Genomic DNA, 26702 nt, shown 5'->3' with positions numbered 1-26702 from the left:
ACAATATGTTACTAAACAACTGATGTATTATAGCAGAAATCAAATAGCAAGTCAAAAAATACCTGGAGACAAATGAAAATGGAAACAAACTGATCAAAAATATGTGGGATATGGCAAAAGCAGTTCTAAGAGGGACATTTTTAGTAACACGTCTTACCTCAGGAAACAAGAAAAATCTCAAATAAATAATCTAACCTTACACCAAAGGAACTATATAAAAAGAAGAAAAAACAACACCCAAAGTTAGTAGAAGGCAAGATATCAAAAAGATCAGAACAGAAATAAATGACATAGAGATTTTTAAATAAATCAATGAAACTAAGAGCTAGTTCTTTGAAAAGATAAATATCACAAAACTTTTAGCAAGACTCATCAAGAAAAACAAGAGCCAAAATAAAAGCAGAAATAAAAAAGAAGTTCTAACAAACACCCCAGAGCTACAAAAAATCATGAGAGTACTGAGAACAATTATTATACACCAGTAAAATGGACAATTCAGAAGAAATGGATAAATTACTAGAAATGTACAATCTCTCAAGGCTAAATCAATAAGAAATAAAAAATATGAATAGAATATAATGAACTGAATCAGTAATTTAAATAAACTCCAAACAAACAAAAGTCCAGGACCAGATGGCTTTATAGGTGAAGCCTACAAAATATTACAAGAAGAGTTAACACCTGTCCTTCTCAAAGCACTCCCAAATATTAAAGAGAAAGGAACACTCTCTATCTTATTCAGTGAGGTATCAGCCTGATACCAAAACCAGACAAAGACAACACAAAAAAGAAAACTATAGAACAATATCATTGATGAACATAGATGCAAAAATCCTCAACAAAATATTAGCAAAACAAATTAAACAATATATTTAAAAAATCCATACACCAAGTGGGATTTATTCCAAAGGTGCAAGGATATTTCAATATCTGTAAGTCAAATATCGTGATATATCATAATAACAAATTCAAGAGTTAAAATATTGTGAAATGCAGAAAAAGCTTTTAACAAAACCCAACATCACTATGACACCTCAACATAATCAAGTCCATGTCTGACAAGCCCATAGCTAATATACTCAATCATGAAAAACTGAAAGCTTTTCCTCTAAGATCAGGAACAAAACAAGGATCCTCACTTTCATCATTTTTATTTGGCATGGTACTGGAAGTCCTAGTGAAATTAATCAGACAAAAAATAAGTAAAAGGAAATAAAAATGGCAAAAGTACAACTGTCACTGTAGCATGTAACATGATATTATATATAGAACATCCTAAAGAGGCTACCAAAAAGTTATTAGAAGTAATAAATGAATTCAGCAAAGTTGCAAGAAAAAAAGACTAATATACAGAAATCTGTTGCATTTCTATACACTGACAAACTATCAGAAATAAAAATTAAGAAAACAATCCAATTTATAACTGCAACAAAAAGAATAAAATACCGAGGAATAAATCTAACCAAGCTGGTAAAAAACCTGTACTCAGAAAACTGTAAGACACTGATGAGAGAAACTAAAGACGATATAAACAGACAGAAAGACGATATAAAAAGATGGAAAGAAACTGTGTACACAGATTATAGGAATTAATATTGTTAAAATGACCATATTACCCCAAGCAATCTACAGATTTAATGCAACCCCTTATCAAAATACCAATGCCATTTTTCACAGAACTAAAATAAATAATTCTAAAATGTTTATGGAACCACAAAAGACCTGAATAACCAAAACAATCTTGAGAAAGAAAACAAGGCAGGTGATATCACACTCCCTGATTTCAAACTATACTACACAACTACAAAACAGTATGTTTTCAAACGGTATGATTTCAAAAGGGTATGTTACTAGTACAAATACAGACACAGAGATCAAAAAAACAGCACAGTGAGCCTAGTAACAAGCCCACACGCACATGGTCAAGTAATGTATGACAAAGAAGGCAGGAATATACAATAGGAAAAAGACAGCCTCTTCAGTAAATTGTGGTGGGAAAACTGGACAACCACATGGAAAAGAATCAAACTGGACCTCTTTCGTGCACCATATACAAAAATAAATTGAAAAATCAATTAAACACTTAAATGTAAGACCTAAAGCTATAAAACTCCCAGAAGAAAACAGAGGCAGTATGCTCACTGACAGTGGTCTTAGCAATATTTTTTTAAATATCTCCCCACGAGACCAGGGGGGAACAAAATGAACAAACAGGACTATATCAAACTAAAAAGCTTTTTCACAGTGCAGGAAACTACTACTAACAAAATGAAAAAGCCTATTGAACAGGAGAAAATATTCACAAAAAACATATATGATAAAGGACCAATATTCAAAGTAGACAAAGAACTTATACAACTCAACATCTGAAAAGCAAACAACACATTTAAAAAATGGGCAGAATATATGAATAGATATTTTTTTCAAAGAAGATATACAGATGGTCAACAGGCACATGAAAAAATCTTCAACATTACTAATCATCAGGAAATGCTAACCAAAACCATGAGATATCACCTCATACTTATGATCAAAAAGACAAGAGATAACAGTGTGAGAGGATGTGGATAAAAGAGAACCCTCATACAATGTTGGTTGGAATGTAAACTGGTGCAGCCACTTTGTAAAATACTATAGAGGGTCCTCAAAAATTTTTAAAGACAGAACTACCATCAGTTCAGTTCAGTTCAGTTCAGTCGCTCAGTCGTGTCCGACTCTTTGCGACCCCGTGAATCTACCATAGGGTCTAGAAATTTCACTTCTGAGTTTTTTCCTGAAGAAAACAAAAACTTTAATTCAAAAAGATACATGCACCCCATGTTCACTGTAATTATTTACAATAGCCAAGATATGGAAGCAATTTAAGTGCCCATCAATAGATGAATAGATGAAGATATGGTTTTATACACAAAATAGTATTACGCAAAAAGTGAAAACTTGCATTTACAACACGGATGGACCTACAACACAGTACTAAGCTAAGTGAAATAAGTCAGACAGAGAAAGACAAGTACCATCTGACTTCTCTTATATGTGGAACATGAAAAACAAAACAAATGAACCAACGTAAGCTGAGAGACCCACAGATACAGAGAACAACAGGTAGCTGCCATAGGGAAGAGGGTTATGGGGGTGAATGAAATAGGTGAGGGAAATAAACAGATACAAACTTTCAGTTACAAAATAAGTGAGTTACAAGTATGAAATGTACAGTCTGGGGAATATTGTCAATAGTACTGTAATGACTTTGTACAGTGATAGATGGTAACTAGGTTTATCAAGGTGATCCTTTTGTAATGTACAGAAATACTGAATTACTATGTTTTGCACACAGAAATAACATAATGCTGCAGATAATTATTCTTCAATTTTTAAAATTAACTATAAAATTAAATCTTTATAGACAGAAACTGAGGGGCAAAAGGGGGAAAAAAATTATCATTTGGCCAAAATCTTAAGTTGCGTGAGTACCATTAGAGATAATTTTTATCACCAGGTACAATCAGAAAATCAGCCAGTTAACAACAACCACACTCAAATAACTAGCTCCTGAAAGTTTGCAAATCAATGACAACTCCAAGTTTCTAAAAGTCAGCCAATTAGTGACAGTCACAGCTTCTAGACAGGAGTCAGTAAGTGCTTCAATCCACTGATGAGGATTCTGAAAGTGAGAAGACCAACAAGTAGTCTGTCTCAACTAACTGCACCAACACAACTAAAAGCCTGTCTATACCTAAACACTCTCCTTTCTGAAAGCCCATGGGTCCCTGAACACTAGACTTCCCAAAACCTTATATAAGATTAGCTGGCTTTCTTCAGAAAGACTGGGTTTACAACTGGCCCTTACAAGCAAATTGTAAGGTCATTATTTGTTTTGAGTAACATATCAAGTTCAATTTATAGTTTGTTCACAAATTCACAGTCTTTTCAACAGTTCAGCTCTTTTATGATTAGTTATGAGTTTATACATCTGACAGTTTCACTGACACAGCTGCAAGATTTTCAATTCAATATTTTCAATTCTTTAAATGTTTTTAAACTGTTATCTACATTTTTATTTCCGTATATTTAAATCCCAAAATGACAAAGCACAAGTGCAAATCTTGTAATGAATATTTTGAACAGCAGAAATTTCTCAACTGAAGAAAAGTTCCTTTTTGAAGTTTTTTGTGTGGTTTGCAATTGTTCACTAAGCATCAAACTTGGTGGAAAGTCAAATATAAGCCTGCATATACTAACGGCTAAGCAAAAGAAATAAATGATTTTCTTATACAATACCAAAGAAGGTGATATAACAAATTTGGGGGATTAAGAAAAATTCAGAGGAAGAAGATATAAGAAATTGTAGCAGGCACCATAATAGTTTTTCACACTGTGTATCATCAGTCTTTCTGCCCAAATGACTAAATGCACAACTACCATAAGTATTTATTTCAAAATTGTAAGCAAATTTTCAAGTGCCAGGTTAAAATCCACTGCAACAATTAAAGAATGAAACAGCTCCCTTTGCAATTACAGAAACATGAAAGATGGACATGTGTCACCTTGTTGGAGCACAGCCATAGGTGCAAGTAATCACTATGCAGAAAAGAAAATGTTCCCTTTTTTTTTGCATAGTATTTTTCTAGTGAAACAAAAAAGAGCCTTGCTCACAAGGTTTTGCAAGTAAAATCCCTTCCAGATGAGACTTAGACAACAGGAAACTTTTGCAGAGATTCTCTTACTGAGTTGAATCAATAAATAAAATACATGGCTTTGGGTGGAGATAATAGTGATGACATGTTTAAGATCATTTAACAATCAAAGTGGAATATAACTATGGTTCAGGCATCCCAAATGGAGTCAGGTGACCACCAGTGGGTGGGGTTTCAGACAAATTCTTGCATCACCGAGAATTTGAATTTTTTGAACTGTATCAAACTCAAGGGCACCACCACTCATTTTCAAAACCGCATCTGCTAGCAGCTGCTGGATGCAACCATGTAGTTTTACAGGCCCCCTCTCTTTTTCCCAGCTATGTAATCATTTCAAACTCCAACCCCAATTCTTGCTTAATGGACACCCTTACTTCTTGCCAGCTCCAATCCTAATTCTTAACAATTTATGTAACCTAGTAGCTTTCTTCCACCATTTTGTAGTCTGGTGGAACATATTTCAAGTGCTTCTTGGATCTGTGTCTCCCAGGCTGCAGTCCTAACAAACCCCAAATAAATGCACTTTTTTTTTTTTTGCCTCCTTGTGAATGTTCCTCCTTGTGAACCTGGTCTGAGCACTCAGCTCTGCCTCCAAGAACTGAATTACTGCCCAACATCAGCAGCTATGGTCTTGATACTAAAAGCAATTTCACACAATTTAAGAAATAAAAATATTATTTCCCAATTACATTATTTTCTGGATCTTTGATTGCCTCAGACGTTGAAATCTTTTCAGGAATTGTGGTCTGCAGAAACTTTTTATGAAGATCTAAAAGAAAAACAAGCAAAGTTATTCTGATACTTGTAATCTGACATTTTCATTTCTAAATCCAATTCTTCATGTTTTTCTACATTACCAACTTTTTTGTGTGTAATATATGCATCTGCTTTCCCTTTCTGCTGTCTTTTGGTCCTTCTTACCCATACATTTTTTAACCCTTTATAATCTTAAGGTTTCATTCTCTCTCTTTTCCTATCTGCAGGCAGGCAGTTTGACTAAGTAACAGTAACAAACTACACTGAGGCAAGAGACATGAAACTCTAACACTTTGGCCACCTCAGGCAAAGAGCTGACTCATTGGAAAAGACCCTGATGCTGGGAAGGATTGGGGGCAGGAGGAGAAGGGGACGACAGAGGATGAGATGGTTGGATGGCATCACCGACTCGATGGACATGGGTTTGAGTAAACTCCAGGAACTGGTGATGGACAGGGAGGCCTGGCCTGCTGCGATTCATGGGGTCACAAACAGTCGGACACGACTGAGCGACTGAACTGAACCGAAGTGAACTGAAGAGACATGGAAATTAAAAAAGTGGACTGCATCAAGAAACTGGGACCATTTGCAGGGCGGGGGGAAAGATACAGAATATTGAATACAAAGGTGATCTGCAATTTTCCACGGAGAGGGTGGAAGACTGCAGTTACCAATGAGGAACTCATTGATAAACGGCTTCTTCATGGCGATGCAATTATTTCTAGAAGAGCAGAATTCTGAATGTCAAAAAGACCACATCTTTCATTTTTGTCCATTTTACAGACAAGGAAACCACCCAGAGAAATGAAAAGATTTTCCGCGCCAACGCTGTCTCTGCCTCCTTGGCTGCAGACCTCGAGGCCAAGCGTCAAGAAGGGGTGGAAGGGAGGTCTGGGGCCGGACCCTGGACCGACAAGGGCAGCCCTCCAACTGGAGAAGGCGAGGTTCTGGACTTACTGGGGCCTCCGTGCAGTCCCCTGAGGACGGTGAGAAGGCCTAGAAGAAGGAACATGGCTCCGCTGACCTGGAGCCACACTGGCCCAACAGTGACGGTTGAGGCGTTGAGGCGAATGCGGGCCCAGCGCGGGTGGGAGACGCCCGCGGCTCGCGAGGAAAAGGCTGGGGGGTGCTCCTGGCTGCCTCCGGGAGGGCCAGCGGGCGCACCTAGCGTGGTGGGCGGCTGCGGCTGAGGAGAGAGCATCCGGTTTCTTGTGAAGGAAGGAAAGGCTGAGCAAGCTACAGTGCTCAGATGAGGCTGGTGGTGCCTGGTTTTGTTTGTATCTTCCACTTGGATTGACGGTTTTTGAAGTAGTTTCCAATTACAGTGAGGAGAAGGTGCAAAGGTAATGTATCATAATGCCATTTGCTAAAAATGGCTTTTCCTTACATCACCTGCTGCTGCTGCTAAGTCACTTCAGTCGTGTCCGACTCTGTGCGACCCCATAGAAGTCAGCCCACCCGGCTCTGCAGTCCCTGGGATTCTCCAGGCAGAACACTGGAGTGGGTTGCCGTTTCCTTCTCCAATGCCTGAAAGTGAAAAGTGAAAGTGAAGTCGCTCAGTCATGTCCGACTTCGCGACCCAGTGGACTGCAGCCCACCAGGCTCCTCCGTCTGCGGGATTTTCCGGGCAAGAGTACTGGAGTGGGTTGCCATAGCCTTCTCCGTTACATTACCTGGTGACTAGTAAATATCAGATAACCGCAGATATGCAGATGACACCACCTTTATGGAAGAAAGTGAAGAAGAACTAAAGAGCCTCTTGATGAAAGTGGAAAGCGCCTCTTGATGAGAGTGAAAAAATTGGCTGAAAGCTCAACATTCAGAAAACTAAGATCATGGCATCAGGTCCCATCACCTCATGGCAAATAGATGGGGAAATAGTGGAAACAGTGGCTGACTTTATTTTTGGGGCTCCAAAATCACTGCAGATGGTGACGGCAGCCATGAAATTAAAAGATGCTTACTCCTTGGAAGGAAAGTTATGATCAAACTAGACAGCATATTAAAAAGCAGACACATTACGTTGTCAACAAAGGTACATCTAGTCAAGGCTATGGTTTTTCCAGTAGTCACATATGGATGTGAGAGTTGGACTATAAAGAAAGCTGAGCACCAAAGAATTGATGCTTTTGAACTGTGGTGTTGGAGAAGACTCTTGAGAGTCCCCTGGACTGCAAGGAGATCCAACCAGTCCATCCTAAAGGAGATCAGTCCTGGGTGTTCATTGGAAGGACTGATGTTGAAGCTGAAACTCCAATACTTTGGCCATCTGATGTGAAGAGCCGACTCATTGGAAAAGACCCTGATGCTGGGAAAGATTGAAGGCAGGAGGAGAAGGGGGCAACAGAGGATGAGATGCTTAGATGGCATCACCGACTCGACGGACATGAGTTTGGGTAAACTCCGGGAGTTGGTGATGGACAGGGAGGCCTGGCGTGCTGCGGTTCATGTGGTCGCAAAGAGTCAGACATGCCCGAGGGACTGAACTGAGCATTTAAAAAGCGTTCTGATATTTATTCAGTTCAGTTCAGTCGCTCAGTAGTGTTCAACTCTTTGCGACTCCATGGACTACAGCACGCCAGGCCTCCCTGTCCATCGCCAACTCCCGGAGTTTACTCAAACTCATGTCCATCGAGTCAGTGATGCCGCCTAACCATCTCATCATCTGTCGTCCCCTTCTCCTCCTGCCTTCAATCTTTTCCAGCATCAGGGTTTTTTCTAATGAGTCGGCTCTTCACACCAGGTGGCCAAAGTACCAGAGCATCAGCTTCAGCATCAGTCCTTCCAATGAACACCCAGGACTGATCTCCTTTAGGATGGACTGGTTGGATCTCCTTGCAGTCCAGGGGACTCTCAAGAGTCTTCTTCAATACCACAGTTCAAAAGCATCAGTTCTTTGGTGCTCAGCTTTCTTTATGGTCCAATTCTCACATCCATGCATGACTACTGGAAAAACCATAGCTTTAACTAGACGGACCTTTGTTGGCAAAGTAATGTCTCTGCTTTTTTAATATGCTGTCTAGATTGGTCATAGATTTTCTTCCAAGGAGCAAGGATGACTGCAGTCACCATCTGCAGTGATTTTGGAGCCCCCCAAAATTGTCTGTTTCCATTGTTTCCTCATCTCTTTGCCATGAAGTGACTGGACCAGATGCCATGATCTTAGTTTACTGAATGTTGAATTTTAAGCCAGCTTTTTCACTCTTCTCTTTCACTTTCATCAAGAGGCTTTTCAAATGCTCAAGTTGACAGGAAGAAAAAGTTTCCTTCTAGTAGCAATAGTTACCCATCAGCAGGCAAATGTTATTTGCAAACACTGGTGCAAACACTGGGACTCGGGTAAGCCTCGTGGTTGGATAGCCATTGTGGGTGTGTGTGTACTCAGTCTGTCCGTCTCAGTCCTACAGGACTCTTCGCGACCCCATGGACGGTAACCGGCCAGGCTCCTCTGTCCATGGAAATTTTCCAGGCAAGAATACTGCAGTGGATTGCCCTCTACTGGACAGCTATTGAAGGCAGAAGTCTCCTCCCCTCCACCCATACAATCTTTGTTCAAATAGAGACTTTTCAAAAAATCTTCTTTAATTTCTTTAATATCACAAGTTATTATTGCCACACTGTGCAATCCTGTAGCCCCTAGTTTTTACTTTGTTAGCTGCTTTTACAGTACATTCTGCCTCTATTAGGAGCAAGAAGAGTTTGATCTCTTGAGGTCTATAGGCATGCTTTCTTTCACAGATCCTCGCCCATATCATACTAAATACACTAAAATATAGGCATACTTGATATTGACTATACATTTCCTTTAACAAATGTCAGAATCATGTTTATAAATTCACTTTGAAATTGCTTGTTTGTACTGAAAAACAAAGAGAAGTTATTAGCAGAATATAACACTAACAAATAATTCTTAAAAATAACCAAGTGGCAAGAAATAAAATCACAAGTGTTAGTATAAATAGTAGCATGGACACTTATTGCTCCAGTTGATGAACTCTCCCAGGAAAGAACAAGAATTAATTTTATATATATATATAAATGTATATAATTGACATATATATATAAATATATATAAATGACATATATATATATGTCAAAACTAAAATTAAGAGATAAGGAGTAGAGAAGTGTTAGTATTTTCCAGAAGGAGAAAAATTAAAATAACTAGAAGAAAATACTTAAAGGGATAATGGGAAAACTCTTTCTCTTAATTTGAAAAATAAGAGAATGGCTTTAGAAAGGACCCAAGTATTAAAAAGTTAAGAGAAAAGTGAAAGAAAAGGAGAGGACATTTGCAAAGTTTAATACCAACCAGGAATTACTATCTAGACTATCCAACATACCTGAGCACCCCCTCTACACACACACACACACACACAGACAAAGGTATGGGAGGAGACAGAAGGGGACAAAAAAATCCAGTAGCAATATAGGAAAATGTTATGAATACTTTTTTTCATAAAGCATGATAAGTAAATGCCTAAAAGGATATAAAGAGATCTTTAGTCTAAATAGTAATCACAATTGAGCAAATTAAAACAAAAATGACATATCACTTTCCATCCAATAAATTAGCAAAAATTAGGGTGGTGAATAGCACCAAGTGCAGGTAAGAATGAGGAGAAACATCAGACTTGGTTTGTAGGCATGTAAGCAGTAATAACCATTCCAGAGAACAATCTGGCAGTTTTCCAAGAAATACTTTTTTTAATATATTCTGTGATTTACCAAGTCCAGTCCTGGGGATGACTTCTGGTAAAGGTTACACTAATGTGTAGTCTGATTCCTCACACAGAAAATAATTATAAATGCCTGGCAAAATGCCTTTAAAAACCCAAAGGACCTGGAAAATGACCAAAGGCAGACACAAACTTGAAAAGAGTTTACTCTTAGAAGACTACCTTTACATCTAGTAAGAACTAAGAGTTTGTGTGGCTTTCTTGCCTGGTCATGTTCCACAACTACAACAGCTCAGGCAGGGGAAAACTGCATGCAGCCTCAACGGGAGCAGATCACACAGCATCCGAGAAAATATTAATCTAAAGCAGGAGATGCTTGTTGTGGTTTCCATCTTCTTAAATTTAAGACTTGTTTTCTGACCTGTCTGGGGAATGTTCTATGTATAATCAAGAATGTGCATTCTTCTGCTTTGGGTGAAAAGTTCTGTAAATGCCTGTTGGGTCCACATTGTCTGTGGTGCTGTTCAAGTGTGCTGTTTATTGATTTTTCTGTGTGTTTTACCTATTATTTAAAATGGGGTACTGAAATCTCCTACTATATTGCATTGCTGTCAATTTCTTCTTTCAGATTTGTCAATACTTGTTTTACACACTAAGGTGCTCTGATTTTGAGTGTATGTATATTTACAATTGTTATATCTTTCTGTTGAATTTACCCTTTTATCATTCTGTCATGATCTTTTTTTTTTTTTTTTTTTTTTTTTTTTTTTTTTTTTTTTTTTTTTTTTTTTTTTTTTTTTTTTTTTTTTTTTTTTTTTTTTGTCTCTAGAGGCAGTTTTCGATGTGAAGTCTGCTTCATCTGATTTAAATATAACCACTCCTTTCTTTTCGTTATCATTTGTGGGAAATATCTTTTTCTTCCCCTCACTTTCAGCCTATGGAGACCTTCAATCTAAAGTGAGCTTCCTGTAGATAGCACACAGTGGGAGTTTGCTTTCATTTTTAATCATTCAGCCACTCTGTATCTTTTCATTGAGAAGTTTAACCCACTTTCATTTAAAGTAATTATTGATAGAGAAGGATTGATTATTGTTATTTTATTAACAGTTTTGTATTTGTCTTGTAGTTCTTTTGTCACTCTCTTCTCTCATTATAGCAAACCAAAAAGCTCTTCACAGCAAAGGATACAGTTAACAAATGAAAAAGCAACCTGTGGAATGGGAAAAATACTTGCAAATCGTATATTTGAGAAGGGGCTAATGACCAAAGTATATTTGGAATTCATGTAACTCAATAGCAAAAAAATCACAAATAGTCCACTTACAAAATGGGCAAAATGACCTGAATAGACATTTTTCTGAAGATGACATATAATTACCAACAGATACATGGAAAAGTGTTGAACATCACTAATTATCAGGGAAATACAAATAAAAACCACAACAAGATAAAGTCTTACAACTTTCAGAATGGATATTACCAAAAAGATAAACAGGACAAGTATTGTCAAGTGTGTGTGTGGAGAAATTGGAACTGTGGTATGCTGTGGAAGAAAGAATATAAACTGGTACAGCCATTAGGGAAAGCAGTATGGCAGTTCCTCAAAAATTAAAAATAGAATACCATATGAGCCAGCAGTCTTACCTCTGGGCATATATCAGGAGTAAATGAAGTCAGTATCTCAAAGAAATATATGCATACCCATGTTCTTTGCAGCATAATTCACAATAGCCAAGATATGGAAATAACCTGTGTCCATAACAGACAAATGGATAAAGAAAACATGATATATTTATTCAGCTGTGAAAAAAAAGGAAATCTCACCCTACTCATTCCTGCCCTTTCTCAATCCTGCCATTTGTGACAACATGGATAAACACAGAGGACATTTGCTAAGTTAAATAAGACACAGAAAGATAAATACTGTATAATCTCATTTATATATGAGATTTCAAAAAGAATGTTAATAAGCTTTACTTGACATTTACATATTTGACAACTACAAAACGTACATTTTTAGTGCACATGGAACATTCACCAAAATAGACCATAGAGTGGATCATAGCAAAACATTTGTTTCAGAGCATGAGAATTATGCAAGTATGTTCTCTGACCATGACTAAATTAAGAAAAGATGAAACTGAAAATATCCAAATATTTAGAAATGAAACAACATACTTCTAAGAAATCCATAATTCTGAGATCAAACTAACACATCAGAACTCATGAGATGTAGCTAAAGAGATTCATAGAGCAAATATGTATCTTTAAATGAATTAGAAAATATTTTAAAACAATGAGGTAAACTTTCACCTCAAGAATCTAGGAAATGAGCAAATTTTAAGACATAAATCAATGAAACAGAAAACAAAGATGTATATAGTATAACCATAGTTAGGAATGAAAAAAGGGACATAACTTTAGCTCCTATAGACACTGTAAAGGATATTATGAACAACTTTATGTCAAAAGATTGACCATTAAATGAAATGGATAAGCTGCTTTAAAATTACCACTTCTGAAAAAAAATCACAATAAATGGAAAGTCTAAATAGTTCTCTGTTAAAGATATTGAATCCATAATTTAAAATTAGAAGTGGTAATTTTAAAGCAGCTTATCCATTTCATTTAATGGTCAATCTTTTGACATAAAGTTGTTCATAATATCCTTTACAGTGTCTATAGGAGCTAAAGTTATGTCCCTTTTTTTTCATTCCTAACTATGGTTATACTGGAGCCCATTATACAGAGTGAAGTAAGCCAGAAAGATAAAGATCATTACAGCATACTAACACATATATATGGAATTTAGAAAGATGGTAACGATAACCCTATATGCAAAACAGAAAAAGAGACACAGATGTACAGAACAGACTTTTGGACTCTGCGGGAGAAGGCGAGGGTGGGATGTTTCGAGGGAACAGCATGTATATTATCTATGATGAAACAGACCACCGGCCCAGGTGGGATGCATGAGACAGGTGCTCGGGCCAGGTGCACTGGGAGGACCCAGGGGAATCGGGTGGGTGGGGAGGTGGGAGGGGGGATCGGGATGGGGACTACATGTAACTCCATGGCTGATTCATGTCAATGTATGACAAAACCCACTGCAATGTTGCGAAGTAATTAGCCTCCAACTAATAAAGATAATTGAAAATAAAAAAATCTTCCCACAAAGAAAACTCGTTTCATTGATGAATTTTGCCAAATATTTATTGAAAAACTGAACAATTTAATACATAGTTTCAGAAAAAGGAAAATGAGAGGTATGTTTCCTAACTCAATTTATCAATCTTCATATCAAACTCTGATAAGGCATTAATCTTTGCTCCTGAGACCAAAGCCCAAGCTGCCTGGGTCCTTCTGTCTTCCGGGATTCATCCTGCGGGTCACCCAACCCAGGGGCAGGAGAAAGGTGGCAGGCAGAGTGTGAGGCCTGAGCAGGCACAGCTTCCCTTAGCCCTGGTTCTGCAGCTGTGGGCAGGGAGAGGGGGCAAACAGCTGCATTAACTGAGATCTGCATGCAGCCAGCCAAGTCCAGAGAGGAGGGCCAGGAGGAGGAACACAGGCCACACACAGATCTTCCCAGAGTAACAGCAGTTGATGCAGATCCCCAGCCGCTAGGGGCCTAGGCAATAAACCCAAGTGGGTGGTGGGGAGAGCTGTGGAGAAGAGCTCAGGGAGTCGATGCGAGTTCAGACTGACTGTCTTCAGTCAAGGGCCCTGACATGGCAAACCTGTGCCTCGGGGTGGGAGAGGAAATAAAAACAGACGCTCCTGCAAATTGGTCCATCTTGGTTTATTGTTTTCCATCAGCTGTGACCAGGGGAGAAAAGGTTGAATTTTCATTTCTCAGTGAGACCCCCAGTGATATCCATTGCCTTCTGAAGGAATTATTAGTTACTGTGGAAGAGAACAAAGACACATGTGCTTAGGTATTGATAAACAAGTGAATTACCTTCCACTGCAAACCATGCAGTTGGCATACTGCCAAGTGAAAAATTCATATGGCAAAAAAAAAGAATTCTAGGAAGAAATTTTATAATTTTGCTTATGAAATTACTTAACTGTCAGTAGCTTATTAACTAGCAATTGTGATTTCTGGAGAACCATCGTATTTAATGAGAACTACTTGCATATGAGAAAATCTAACATTTTTTCCACATGCAACAAAATGTTCTTGAATATAACAAGTTAAATCTTTGCATTGTTTTTAGAAGTGTAAATACATATCAATTTTACTTTTTCCATATCTTGAAGCCAATCATTTTTTATTTTTTCATATTGTAAACAGTGTTTTGGTTTTGGCACTTGGAAACTCACAGGCCTTAGCATTTTGCCTATAGTACCTAATGGATGAAGTGAGTGACTTAATCATTAATTCATAAACTAATTTACATATCATGTATCTTATTAGAGTCAACTATAATTTCATTTTATCTATAAGAGCAAGTTCCCAACAAACTTACAAGAACTTTATTAAACTGAAGAAAAAAGACTAAAAGTATTTTTTAAATGATTTAAATACTGAGTAATCAAGGTTAGTAAAGATTAATACATTATTTTTGGTGAAGTACTTTACCAATTCACCAATAAATATTTAGGAACTAGTTGTGGATTATAAGTTTCATTTTAATTTAAAGCATATTTATTTTAAGAGATCGTTCCTAATATATTTGCCTACTATTAAGTGTTTCACTGCTTTTCTGTGATTTGGATCTAAATAAATTTAAGCTTGAAATAATACACTCTGAAAAAAATAGATTTTTATGACAGTTTCTTCTTGTTTCCCTTCAAAATTGTAATAAAAAAGGAAATATCTGCTACATTTTTTATACTCATTATTATCAAAAGTCAAAACCAAATTCTTGAACCTCTTTTCCACTTTTATATCCACAGATTTCTTATTTCTCATCCCCCAACCAAAAGAATGAAAGAGTAAAAAAATAAGTTGAAAATATATTAACTGAGTCTAATCAACAGAGAAAATAAAATAGGTAGTAAGATAGGGACAGAATTCAGTGATAAGAGAGGCATAAATTTACCCTTCCTATCCTTTACTACATGGGCTATTTTATATCTTCAAAACTTAAAGATTTTTCTTACTACTCTAACCACGAAACTCCCCTATTTAACATAGTAGAAAGTGAAATGTTAGTCATTCACTCATGTCTGACTCTGCGACCCCGTGGACTGTAGCCCTCCAAGCTCCTCTGTCCATGGGATTCTCCAGGCAAGAATACTGGAGTGGGTTAATTGGTTCTCCCTCAAACCAATAAAGGGATTTGTATATCTGGATTTGTCAGACTACTGTATATATAACCCATCTGATTTCTGGCTTAAAAAAATTTTTTTGTCCTGGTAGTGTTTACCTGAGGAGTTGGTTCTATCAACATCTCCCACTGGTTTTCAAACTTTTTAAAATAGTGAAAAAAGGAAAACATAATGGGTGCTATAACAGTGAGGCAGAGAAAATATGTCTGCTAGTTTATTAAATTTAACAGAAAGAATAATCCAAGAATGCTTTTTGGTTTATGCTAAACACAAGGACTGGATGAAGCACAAGCTGGAATCAAGATTGCTGGGAGAAATATCAATAACCTCAGATATACAGATGATACCATACTTATGGCAGAAAGAGAAGAAGAACTAAAGAGCCTCTTGATGAAAGTGAAAGAGGCAAGTGAAAAAGTTGGCTTAAAACTCAACATTCAGAAAACTAAGATCATGGCATCTAGTCCTATCACTTCATGTCTAATAGATGGGCAAACAATGCAAACAGTGACACTTTATTTTTTTGGGCTCCAGAATCACTGCAGATGGTGACTGCAGCCAAGAAATTAAAAGATGCTTGCTCCTTGGAAGAAAAGTCATGACCAACCTAGACAGCATATTAAAAAGCAGAGACATTACTTTGCCAACAAAGGTCCATCTAGTCAAAGCTATGGTTTTTCCAGTGGTCATGTATGGATGTGAGAGTTGGACTATAGAGAAAGCTGAGCACTGAAGAATTTATGCTTTTGAACTATGGTGTTGGAAAAGACTCTTGAGAGTCCCTTGGACTGCAAGGAGATCCAACCAGTCAATCCTAAAGGAAATCAGTCCTGAATATTCACTGGAAGGACTGAGGCTAAAGCTGATACTCCAATACTTTGGCCACCTGATGTGAAGAACTGACTCTTCTGAAAAGACCCTGATGCTGGGAAAGATTGAAGGTGGGAGAAGAAGGGGATGACAGAGGATGAGATGGCTGGATGGCATCACCGACTCAATGGACATGAGTCTGAGTAAGCTCTGGGACTTGGTGATGGACAGGGAAGCCTGGCATGCTGCAGTCTGTGGGATCACAAACAGTCAGACAGGACTGAGCAACTGAACTGAAACACAAACTATACTAATGGGTTAACACTCCAGACCACACACTTCAAGTGTGGTATATATTGTCCTAGGATGGTGATTATCCCTCAGTCTTGAATACCACTTCCAGAAGAAGATGACTATGCAAATGACATATTCTATAATGAGAGATAATGTGAGGGGACAGTTAGAGTAGTTATAACATCAATCATGTGTGTATGTGAAGTTCAAGATGTATGTGATATTCATCCACTATGCAAGCATTTAGTGAGCATTTACTCTGCTAGGTGCTAACCACAAGTTGGCTAGCAAAGTATACATGGTCATTATATTCAAGCAATTTCAGAGCTTATTGGCAAAGTAATGCACTAGGGGAGCAGCAGTTTGGAAGTATTAGTGTTTGAGCACTATATTACAAATCCCTTGGTAATGGTGAGAGTAGAGGCAATAAAGAAAATCTGCCTTTTTCTTCACACTTAGTTTGGAGGAAGCAATGTCTATAAAAGAGTAACTATGTTAGGAAACATTAAAAAAAAAAAAAAAAGAACAAAATAAGGGAAATAGAAATGTCAACAGCTTCCTGAATGGAGGGAGTGACGTCATCAGGGAGGATAGAAACTATCTACCGTAGTGGTGCAGCCTGAAAACAACCTGTGGGTATAAAGTAGATTTTGGAATATCAGTGAATTGAATGTAACTAAAAGAACACACTTTAAGGGAAATGCCAAGCAGTACAAGTAAACGAAAACTCTATAAGGGAGAAAAGAAGATTAGCAGATCAGTAAATATTTGATGACTTTGGAAGGATCACAAGGCCACATAGGAAACTGAAAACTCACGAGAACTCTATTAACACAATTGCGGGCTGTTGGATTGGGGGGGGGAAGTGTGGAACATGTAGAATTTCAGTTTGTTTATAATAACTGTCTCTTAGATAAACTCCTTTTAAGAGCATTAATAATTTACTCAGTTGCTCATATTGAGTTTGTGGGTATAAGTGTGATCTAAAAAAAAAGAAATATTTCTCTTTGTGTATTTCATCATAAAACATGTTCAAAAATTGCTCTGATTATGAGTTAATTCACAAAATAATTATAAATATCTTGCCTCTCATTAGACTTAACTAGTTTTTCCCTATGTATCAAAACAGTAGGCAACCAATAAAAATTTAGTAAACTAAAGAAAAGACTAAGTTCATTAATACTCATTCCCAGAATGGAAAATATTAATAATTTGTTTTTACTGCAGTACTTCATCAATTGTAGCTGCTCAAAAATATTAAGCAATTATTTGCTCATTTTCAACTTACTTATAAGAAACATTTCCTAAGTCGCTTACCTGCTGCAATTTGTTTGGGCACTACTTTCTGACTTCGATCTAAACAAAAATAAAAATGTCCAAAAGTTAATACGAAGAAACATGCCTACCTTAAGAATGACAATCAAGCATTTTATACCCGAACTACTCTAGTTGAAATGTACATATTCCATTGGGTTATGCTATCATCCCTCACTCAGTGTAGGTGAATTAATATCCTAGAAGAGATGAATTATGTTGACAAGGTTTCAGGATGAGAGATAATATGAGAGAGAGAAATGGGGCAGTTAAAACGTTATACATACATACATGTGTGTGTCTGTGTATTTGTCTTTATACTTTCGTGTTTGTGGATTTTTTTTGTCTGGCTGCCTGTGTGCATGTCTGTGGAAAAGATTAATTAATTAATTCCTTTATTCAACAAATGTTTATTGAGCACTTACCATAAACCAAGAACTCTTGCTACATGCTGGCTATGCAGTGTGGAGCAAGATAAATATGGGCTTTATCCTTTATGATAACAGTGTAATAAGACATACATCCAATGTGAGGAAAAGGTAACTATGTTTAAGGATCACATGATAACTCCCTGACACTGAGAGGACATACTAATGAAAATCAATTTTTCTTTTTAGCTTAGTGAGAGTAACTCATGACTCCATAAGTGTCACTGAAAGGAAAAGATCATAATAATGAAAGAGAGAGAAAGGATGAGAAAAGAAGGCATTATAATGGAAGAGGAAGACCTATTCAGATTAAGTGAAATTAAACAGACCTGATGTACAGCCTAGACATCCTACTCTGTATGTTTGGGTGTGTCTGGGACAGCAGTATACTTTGGAGGAAGCTAGGTGGAATCATGAGGGCACAGGAGCGCACTCCAGTATTCTTGCCTGGAGAGTCCCATGGACAGAGGAGCCTGGCAGGCTACGTCCACAGGGTTGTAAAGAGTCAGACACCACTGAAGCAACTGAGGATGCACACACACATGCACACATGTTGACTAACACCATCCCAAACTGTTGGATGTGGAAAACTAAACAATTATTGCATTATTACACAGACATATCTACCTTTCAGGAAATGGAGGGAGACTTAATTAAAACTACTTTGTAACTGTATGTATGGCTGAGTCCCTTTGCTGTTCACTTGAAACTGTCACAATTAATTTTTGGTTCATTAGTTATACCCCAATACAAAATAAAAAAGTTTTTAAAAAACTACTTTGTAATTCTGAAAGGCTATGTAACACACAGAATTATTATTTCCTTTACAACCTTTTTCTTCAGCAAATTTTTCTCAAGTGACCAGGGTAAGCACTCATTCAGTTGTTCAAGAGCAAATATATTGGGTTTCTACAGTCTCCAAATAAAGAACTGAACTTCTCCATTTATGAGTTAGCATCATAAACCTTTCCCAGTCATTTATTCCTTTGTTTCCCCAGAATAAACTCCCAAAATACATTAACAAACTGAAGAAAGCATTTATTTATTTAGACAAACGCTCACTAGTTACTAGGTTAGAAAATACTAAAGGAAATCTGTGTGTGTGTGTGTGCTGTGCTAAGCCCTTCAGTTGTGTCCGACTCTGCAACCCTATGGACTGTAGCCTCCCAGGCTCCTTTGTCCAAGGAATTCTCCAGGCAAGAATACTGTAGTGGGTTGCCATGCTCTCCTCCAGGGGGTCTTCCTGACCCAGGGATTAAACCTGTGCCTCTTATGTCTCTTGCATTGGCAGGCAGGTTCTCTGTTCACTACTAAAAATAGTAAGGGGAAAGAGAACCAACCATCTCTTTTAGAAGCTATATGTATAGCATATCTTATCAATTGTTGCTGTGCAATTAATACTTAGCAATTACTTGTTGAATATCAATTTCTTCATCTTATTTTAAGAAATCCTTTCTAATTCACTTACCTGACAGTATCTGATTGACTGCTACTTTCTGATGTGGACCTAAATGCAAGTGAAAAACAATGCTTCAAAGTTAATACTTTTAAAAAAGTGTGCCTCCATAACAAATGAATGTCAGGCCATTTTGTAACCTACATTAATTCTTTTATACTACTAATCACTGCTAATGAATCATTTCAAAAGATTACTAAGTTACAGTCTGCAAATAATAGCATTGCTTTTTATCGATATACCATGTCCATAAAGAACATAGATTTCAAATTCCCAAATAGAAAGAAGAGCAAGAAAACTGATTTGTCACTTCTCAGTACAGAATACATGTTTGATTCTGAATGCCTGATTCTGGCCTCTAGGTTCTACCCTGATGTGTTACCCACTGGTAAACAAATTACTGCAGGTGGTGATTGAAAACCCTCACTGACTTCTAAACAATTAGGCAGACTGTACTGACAGGGTAATCTCCACCTCCTATTTGACACATAGAGAAATGGTGAAAAAATAACACAAAATCCAATGAAAATTTAAGGGAAGGAAGTGATATTTCTAATGATAGTTTGAAAAAGAGGAAATAGAAAGCATAAAAGGTAAATGGGAAAATATTGGGTCAAGTTCCTGATTTTTTACAAAAAATCTCTACCAGAACACATTATAACTAAATAGCAACTCTAAGGCCAATGTATAAATGTAGAGGTTGATATAAGCAGAATTCAAAAATGGCCCCATAAGATTCCCATTCCTTGGTTATTTAAATACTCTTCAAAGTATTGCTTTGAAAAGATTTTGCAAATATAATTAAAGCTCCAAATCTGTTGGCCTTAAAATACAGAGACCAGGTGGGAGCTAACATGGCGGAGGAATAGGATGGGGAGACCACTTTCTCCCCCACAAATTCATCAAAAGAACATTTGAACACCGAGCAAACTCCACAAAACAACTTCTGAACGCTGACAGAGGACATCAGGCACCCAGGAAAGCAGCCCATTGTCTTCGAAAGGAGGTAGGAGAAAATATAAAAGATAAAAAGAGAGACAAAAGAGTTAGGGATGGAGATCCATCCTGGGAAGGGAGTCTTAATAGAGGAAGTTTCCAAACACCAGGAAATCCTCTCACCGGTGGGCCTGGGGGAAGTTTTCAAATCTCGGAGGGCCACCTAACTGGGAGGAAAAATAAATAAATAAAACCCACAGATTACATGCTTAAAGGCAACTCCCAGCAGAAAAGTACCCCAGACGCTCGCATCCACCACCAGCAACTGGGGGCTGAACAGAGAGGAGCCAGCAGCATTACTTAGGGTAAGGACCGGGCCTGAATGCCCTGAGGGCAATCTGAGGGAGCTAACGTGAGATAGCAACCTAAAGTGAAGGATAGCAAGACAGAGAGAGAAAGAATTAACCTGCAAAAAGCCCTAACCTGAGGCAAGAGAAGGCAATGGCACCCCACTCCAGTACTCTTGCCTCGAAAATCCCATGGATGGAGCAGCCTGGTAGGCTGCGGTCCATGGGGTCGCTAAGAGTCAGACAGGACTGAGCGACTTCACTTTCACGTCTCACCTTCATACACTGGAGAAGAAAATGGCAACCCACTCCAGTGTTCTTGCCTGGAGAATCCCAGGGACGGGGGAGCCTGGTGGGCTGCCATCTATGGGATCACACAGAGTCGGACACGACTGAACTATCTTAGCAGCAGCAGCAAGGCAAAGCTGGCCCATTTGCAGAACAAAGGACTGAGCAATACCAGAGAAGAGCTAGCCAGCTGTGGACCAGCCCATCCCCTGCTGGAGGCAGGGGGAGGCGGGCGCCAGCCAGAGCCAGAAAGGGGCAAACTCGGCCCCAGAGAGGGCATCCCCTACCAAACTGCAAACAGGCTTCCAGTTTCTAACCAAAGACTTCCTGAGATTCTGGATGGTTGACATCCCCGGGGAGGGTTGCAGCCAGAGATCAGCCCCCCAGAACAGACACAAGGGGCACCGGACCAGGCGCGCCCGGAAACTGAGGCAGAGATGGGGAGGGGAGAAGTCGCGCTGCACCTGAAGAGAGTGTGCTCATCAAGCACCTGGTTGCCTGAGCTGCTCCTACCGGGAAACGGCACAAAACGCAGGCCCAACCGAGTCTGAGCCTTTGTGGAGTACCCGAGAACCTGATCATGAGCAGCTTGGGCCTGGGAAGTGCACATAACGCAGGGCCTGCTCTCTGTAGAGCAACCTGAAGCCTGAGCAGTGTAGACAGGGAAAGCACACACGCCGTGAGCAGGGGCAAACCCAGTGTGGCCGGAACACTGCAGGCACTCCCCACACAGGCCAGTGACATTTGTCTGCAGCGCCCCTCCCTCCCCGCAGCACCACTGAACCAGCAAACCTACAAAGAGACCACCTCTGCCCCCTTGTGTCAGGGCGGAAGTTAGACACTGAAGAGACCTGCAAACAGAAGCCAAACAAACAAAGGAAACCGCTTCAGAAGTGACAGGTGCAACAGAATAAAATCCCTGTAGTTAACACCGAGTACACTGGAAGGGGCCTATAGATATCGAAAAGTATAAGCTGGAACAAGGAACTATCTGAAACTGAACTGAACCCACACTGCCCACAACAGCTCCAGAGAAATTCCTAGATATATTTTTACTATTATTATTTTTTATTAAAATTTTTTTCTTCTTTTTTTAAGTCTTCTATTACTCCTTTAATTTTCATTTTTATAACCCATTAATACCTTGCAACAAAAAAAAGGACCCCATTTTTAAAGTGAACTTCATATATATTTCTTATATTTTTTCTGTTTTTTTATGTTGTATTTTTAACAGTCTAACCTCTACTCTAGATTTTTAATCTTTGTTTTTTAGTATTTGATATCAGTTTTATACATTTAAGAATCTAATCTTCAGTGCCAATTTTTACTCAGGAGTGTGATTATTGGCTTGATTACTCTCTTCCCCTTTTGACTCTCCTTTTTATCCCTCAGGTCACCTCTATTTTCTCCCTCCCCCGTCTCTTCTCAACCCAGATCTGTGACTCTGTGGGTGTTCTGGGCTGCGGAGAGCACTTAGGGAACAGAGGACGGCCTAGATCTGTCTCTCTCCTCTGATTCCCCCTTTTTCTCCTCCTGCTCACTTCTATCTCCTTCCTCAATCTCCTCTTCTTCATGTAACTCTGTGAACCACCTCCACAGTGGGTATCCCTCACTGTGGAGATTCTTGTCACCCTTAACCTAGAAGTTTTATTATCAGTGCTGTATAGTTGGAGAAGTCTTGAGGCTACTGGAAGAATAAGACTGAAAACAAGAGGCAGGGGGCTTAAGCCCAAAACCTGAGAATACCAGAGAACTCCTGACTCCAGGGAACATTAATTAATAAGAGATCATCCAAAAGCCTCCATACCTACACTGAAACCAACCACCACCCAAAAGCCATTAAGTTCCAGAGCAAGACATACCACGTAAATTCTCCACCAACGCAGGAACATAGCCCTAAGCGTCAATATACAGGCTACCCAAAGTCACACCAAACCCATAGACATCTCAAAACTCACTACTGGACACTCCACTACACTCCAGAGAGAAGAAATCCAGCTCCACCCAACAGAACACCGACGCAAGCTTCCCTAACCAGGAAACCTTGACAAGCCAATTGTCCAACCCCACCCACTGGGAGGAGCCTCCACAATAAAGAGGAACCACAAACTACCAGAATACAGAAAGGCTACCCCAAACACAGCAATCTAAATAAGATGAAAAGGCACAGAAATACTCAGCAGGTAAAGGAACATGAAAAATGCCCACCAAACCAAACAAAAGAGGAGGAGATAGGGAGTCCACCTGAAAAAGAATTTAGAATAATGATAATAAAAAATGATCCAAAATCTTGAAAACAAAATGGAGTTACAGATAAATAGCCTGGAGACAAGGATTGAGAAGATGCAAGAAATGTTTAACAAGGACCTAGAAGAAATAAAAAAGAGTCAATTAATAATGAATAATATGATAAATGAGATCAAAAACACTCTGGAGGGAATCAACAATAGAATAACAGAAGCAGAAGATAGGATAAGTGAGGTAGAAGATAGAATGGTGGAAATAAATGAAGCAGAGAGGAAAAAAGAAAAAAGAATCAAAAGAAATGAGGACCACCTCAGGGACCTCTGGGACAATGTGAAACGCCCCAACATTCGAATCATGGGAGTCCCAGAAAAAGACAGAAAGAAAGGCCATGAGAAAATACTCGAGGAGATAATAGTTGAAAACTTCACTAAAATGGGGAAGGAAATAGCCACCCAAGTCCAAGAATCCCAGAGAGTCCCAAACAGGATAAACCCAAGGTGAAACACCCCAAGACACATATTAATCAAATTAACAAAGATCAAACACAAAGAACAAATATTAAAAGCAGCAAGGAAAAACAACAAATAACACACAAGGGGATTCCCATGAGGATAACAGCTGATCTTTCAATAGAAACTCTTCAGGCCAGAAGGGAATGGCAGGACATACTGAAAGTAATGAAAAAGAATAACCTACAACCCAGATTACTTTACCCAGCAAAGATCTCATTCAGATATTAAGGAGAATTCAAAAGCTTTACAGACAAGGAAAAGCTGAGAGAATTCAGCACCACCAAACCAGCTCTCCAACAAATGCTAAAGGATCTTCTCTAGACAGGAAACACAGAAAGGTTGTATAAATGTGAACCCAAAACAACAAAGTAAATGGCAATGGGACCATACTTATCAATAATTACCTTAAATGTAAATGGGTTGAATGACCCAACCAAAAGACAAAGACTGGTTGGATGGACACAAAAACAAGACCCCGATATATGTTGTCTACAAGAGACCCACCTCAAAACAAGGGACACATACAGGCTAAAACTGAAGGGCTGGAAAAAAATATTTCATGCAAACGGAGACCAAAAGAAAGCAGGAGTTGCAATACTCATATCAGATAAAAGAGACTTTAAAACAAAGGCTGTGAAAAGAGACAAAGAAGGACACTATATAATGATCAAAGGATCAATCCAAGAAGAAGATATAACAATTATAAATATATATGCACCCAGCATTGGAGCACCACAATATGTAAGGCAAATGCTAACAACTATGAAAGGGGAAATTAACAATAACAAATAATAGTGGGAGACTTTAATTCCCCAGTCATACCTATGGGTAGATCAACTAAACAGAAAATTAAAAAGGAAACACAAACTTTAAATGACACAATGGACCAGCTAGACCTAACTGATATCTATAGGACATTTTATCCCAAAACAATCAATTTCACCTTTTTCTCAAGTGCACACGGAACCTTCTCCAGAATAGATCACATCCTGGGCCATAAATCTAGCCTTGGGAAATTCAAAAAAATTGAAATTATTCCAAGCACCTTTTCTGACCACAATGCAGTAAGATTAGATCTCAATTACAGGAAAAAACTATTAAAAATTCAAACGTATGGAGGCTAAATAACACGCTTCTGAATAGCCAACAAATCATAGAAGAAATCAAAAAAGAAGTCAAAATATTCATAGAAACGAATGAAAATGAAAACACAACAACCCAAAACATATGGGACACTGTAAAAGCAGTGCCAAGGGGAAGGTTAATAGCATTACAGGCTTACATCAAGAAACAAGAAAAAGGCAAAATAAAGAACCTAACTCTACACCTAAAGCAACTAGAGAAGGAAGAAATGAAGAACCCCAGGGTTAGTAGAAGGAAAGAAATCTTAAAAATTAGGGCAGAAATAAATGCAAAAGAAACTAAAGAGACCATAGTAAAAATCAACAAAGCTAAAAGCTGGTTTTTTGAAAGGATTAATAAAATTGACAAACTGTTAGTCAGACTCATCAAGAAACAAAGGGAGAAGAATCAAATTAGCAAAATTAGAAATGAAAATGAAGAGATCACAACAGACAACACAGAAATTCAAAGGATCATAAAAGACTACTACCAGCAGATCTATGCCAATAAAATGGACAACTTGGAAGAAATGGACAAATTCTTAGAAAAGTACAACTTTCCAAAACTGAACCAGGAAGAAATAGAAGATCTTAACAGACCTATCACAAGCATGGAAATCGAGACTGTAATCAGAAATCTTCCAACAAACAAAAGCCCAGGACCAGATGGCTTCACAGGTGAATTCTATCAAAAATTTAGAAGAGAGCTAACACCTGTCTTACTCAAACTCTTCCAGAAAATTGCAGAAGAAGGCAAACTTCCAAACTCATTCTATGAGGCCACCATCACCCTAATAACAAAACCAGACAAAGATGCCAGAAAAAAAGAAAACTACAGGCCAGTATCACCGATGAACATAGATGCAAAAATCATTAACAAAATTCTAGCAAACAGAATCCAACAACATATTAAAACGATCATACATCATGACTAAATTGGCTTTATCCCAGGAGTGCAAGGATTCTTTAATACCCGCAAATCAATCAATGTAATACACCACATTAACAAATTGAAAGATAAAAACCATATGATTATCTCAATAGATGCAGAAAAAAACCTTTGACAAAATTCAACATCCATTTATGATAAAAACTCTGCAGAAAGCAGGAAGAGAAGGAACATACCTCAACATAATAAAAGCTATATATGACAAACCCTCAGCAAACATTATCCTCAATGGTGAAAAATTGAAAGTATTTCTCCTAAAGTCAGGAACAAGATAAGGGTGCCCACTCTCACCACTACTATTCAACATAGTTTTGGAAGTTTGGGCCACAGCAATCAGAGCAGAAAAAGAAATAAAAGGAATCCATATTGGAAAAGAAGAAGTAAAACTCTCACTGTTTTCAGATGACATGATCCTCTACATAGAAAACCTTAAAGACTCTAGCAGAAAATTATTAGAGCTAATCAATGAATATAGTAAAGTTGCAGGATATAAAATTAACACACAGAAATCCCTTGAATTTCTATCACTAACAATGAGAAAACAGAAAGAGAAATTAAGGAAACATACCATTCACCATTGCAATGAAAAGAATAAAA

At 38.1% G+C, this 26702-nt stretch overlaps 2 protein-coding genes across 2 annotated transcripts in view; both read right to left on the bottom strand.

The window, feature by feature from the left end:
- LOC122432472 (disintegrin and metalloproteinase domain-containing protein 5-like) overlaps window positions 1–6495 on the bottom strand; it is a 131756-nt gene extending 125261 nt beyond the window's left edge. The window contains exons 1-2 of the mRNA XM_043454428.1: window positions 6408–6495; window positions 5384–5463 (exon numbers count right to left, since the gene is read on the bottom strand). Of these exons, the coding sequence (XP_043310363.1) occupies window positions 5384–5463; window positions 6408–6462 (135 nt within the window). The 5' untranslated portion in view covers window positions 6463–6495. The remainder of the gene's footprint in view (window positions 1–5383; window positions 5464–6407) is intronic.
- Window positions 6496–13409: 6914 nt separating this feature from the next.
- Window positions 13410–26702, bottom strand: part of ADAM32 (ADAM metallopeptidase domain 32) — a 160507-nt gene continuing 147214 nt past the window's right edge. Inside the window, exons 22-24 of the mRNA XM_043454325.1 lie at window positions 19718–19756; window positions 17825–17863; window positions 13410–14032 (exon numbers count right to left, since the gene is read on the bottom strand). Of these exons, the coding sequence (XP_043310260.1) occupies window positions 14026–14032; window positions 17825–17863; window positions 19718–19756 (85 nt within the window). The 3' untranslated portion in view covers window positions 13410–14025. The remainder of the gene's footprint in view (window positions 14033–17824; window positions 17864–19717; window positions 19757–26702) is intronic.

The sequence above is a fragment of the Cervus canadensis genome, chromosome 31 (assembly GCF_019320065.1).
Source record: "Cervus canadensis isolate Bull #8, Minnesota chromosome 31, ASM1932006v1, whole genome shotgun sequence".
Lineage (NCBI taxonomy): Eukaryota > Metazoa > Chordata > Mammalia > Artiodactyla > Cervidae > Cervus > Cervus canadensis.
This window is presented reverse-complemented; position numbering and strand designations above follow the sequence as displayed.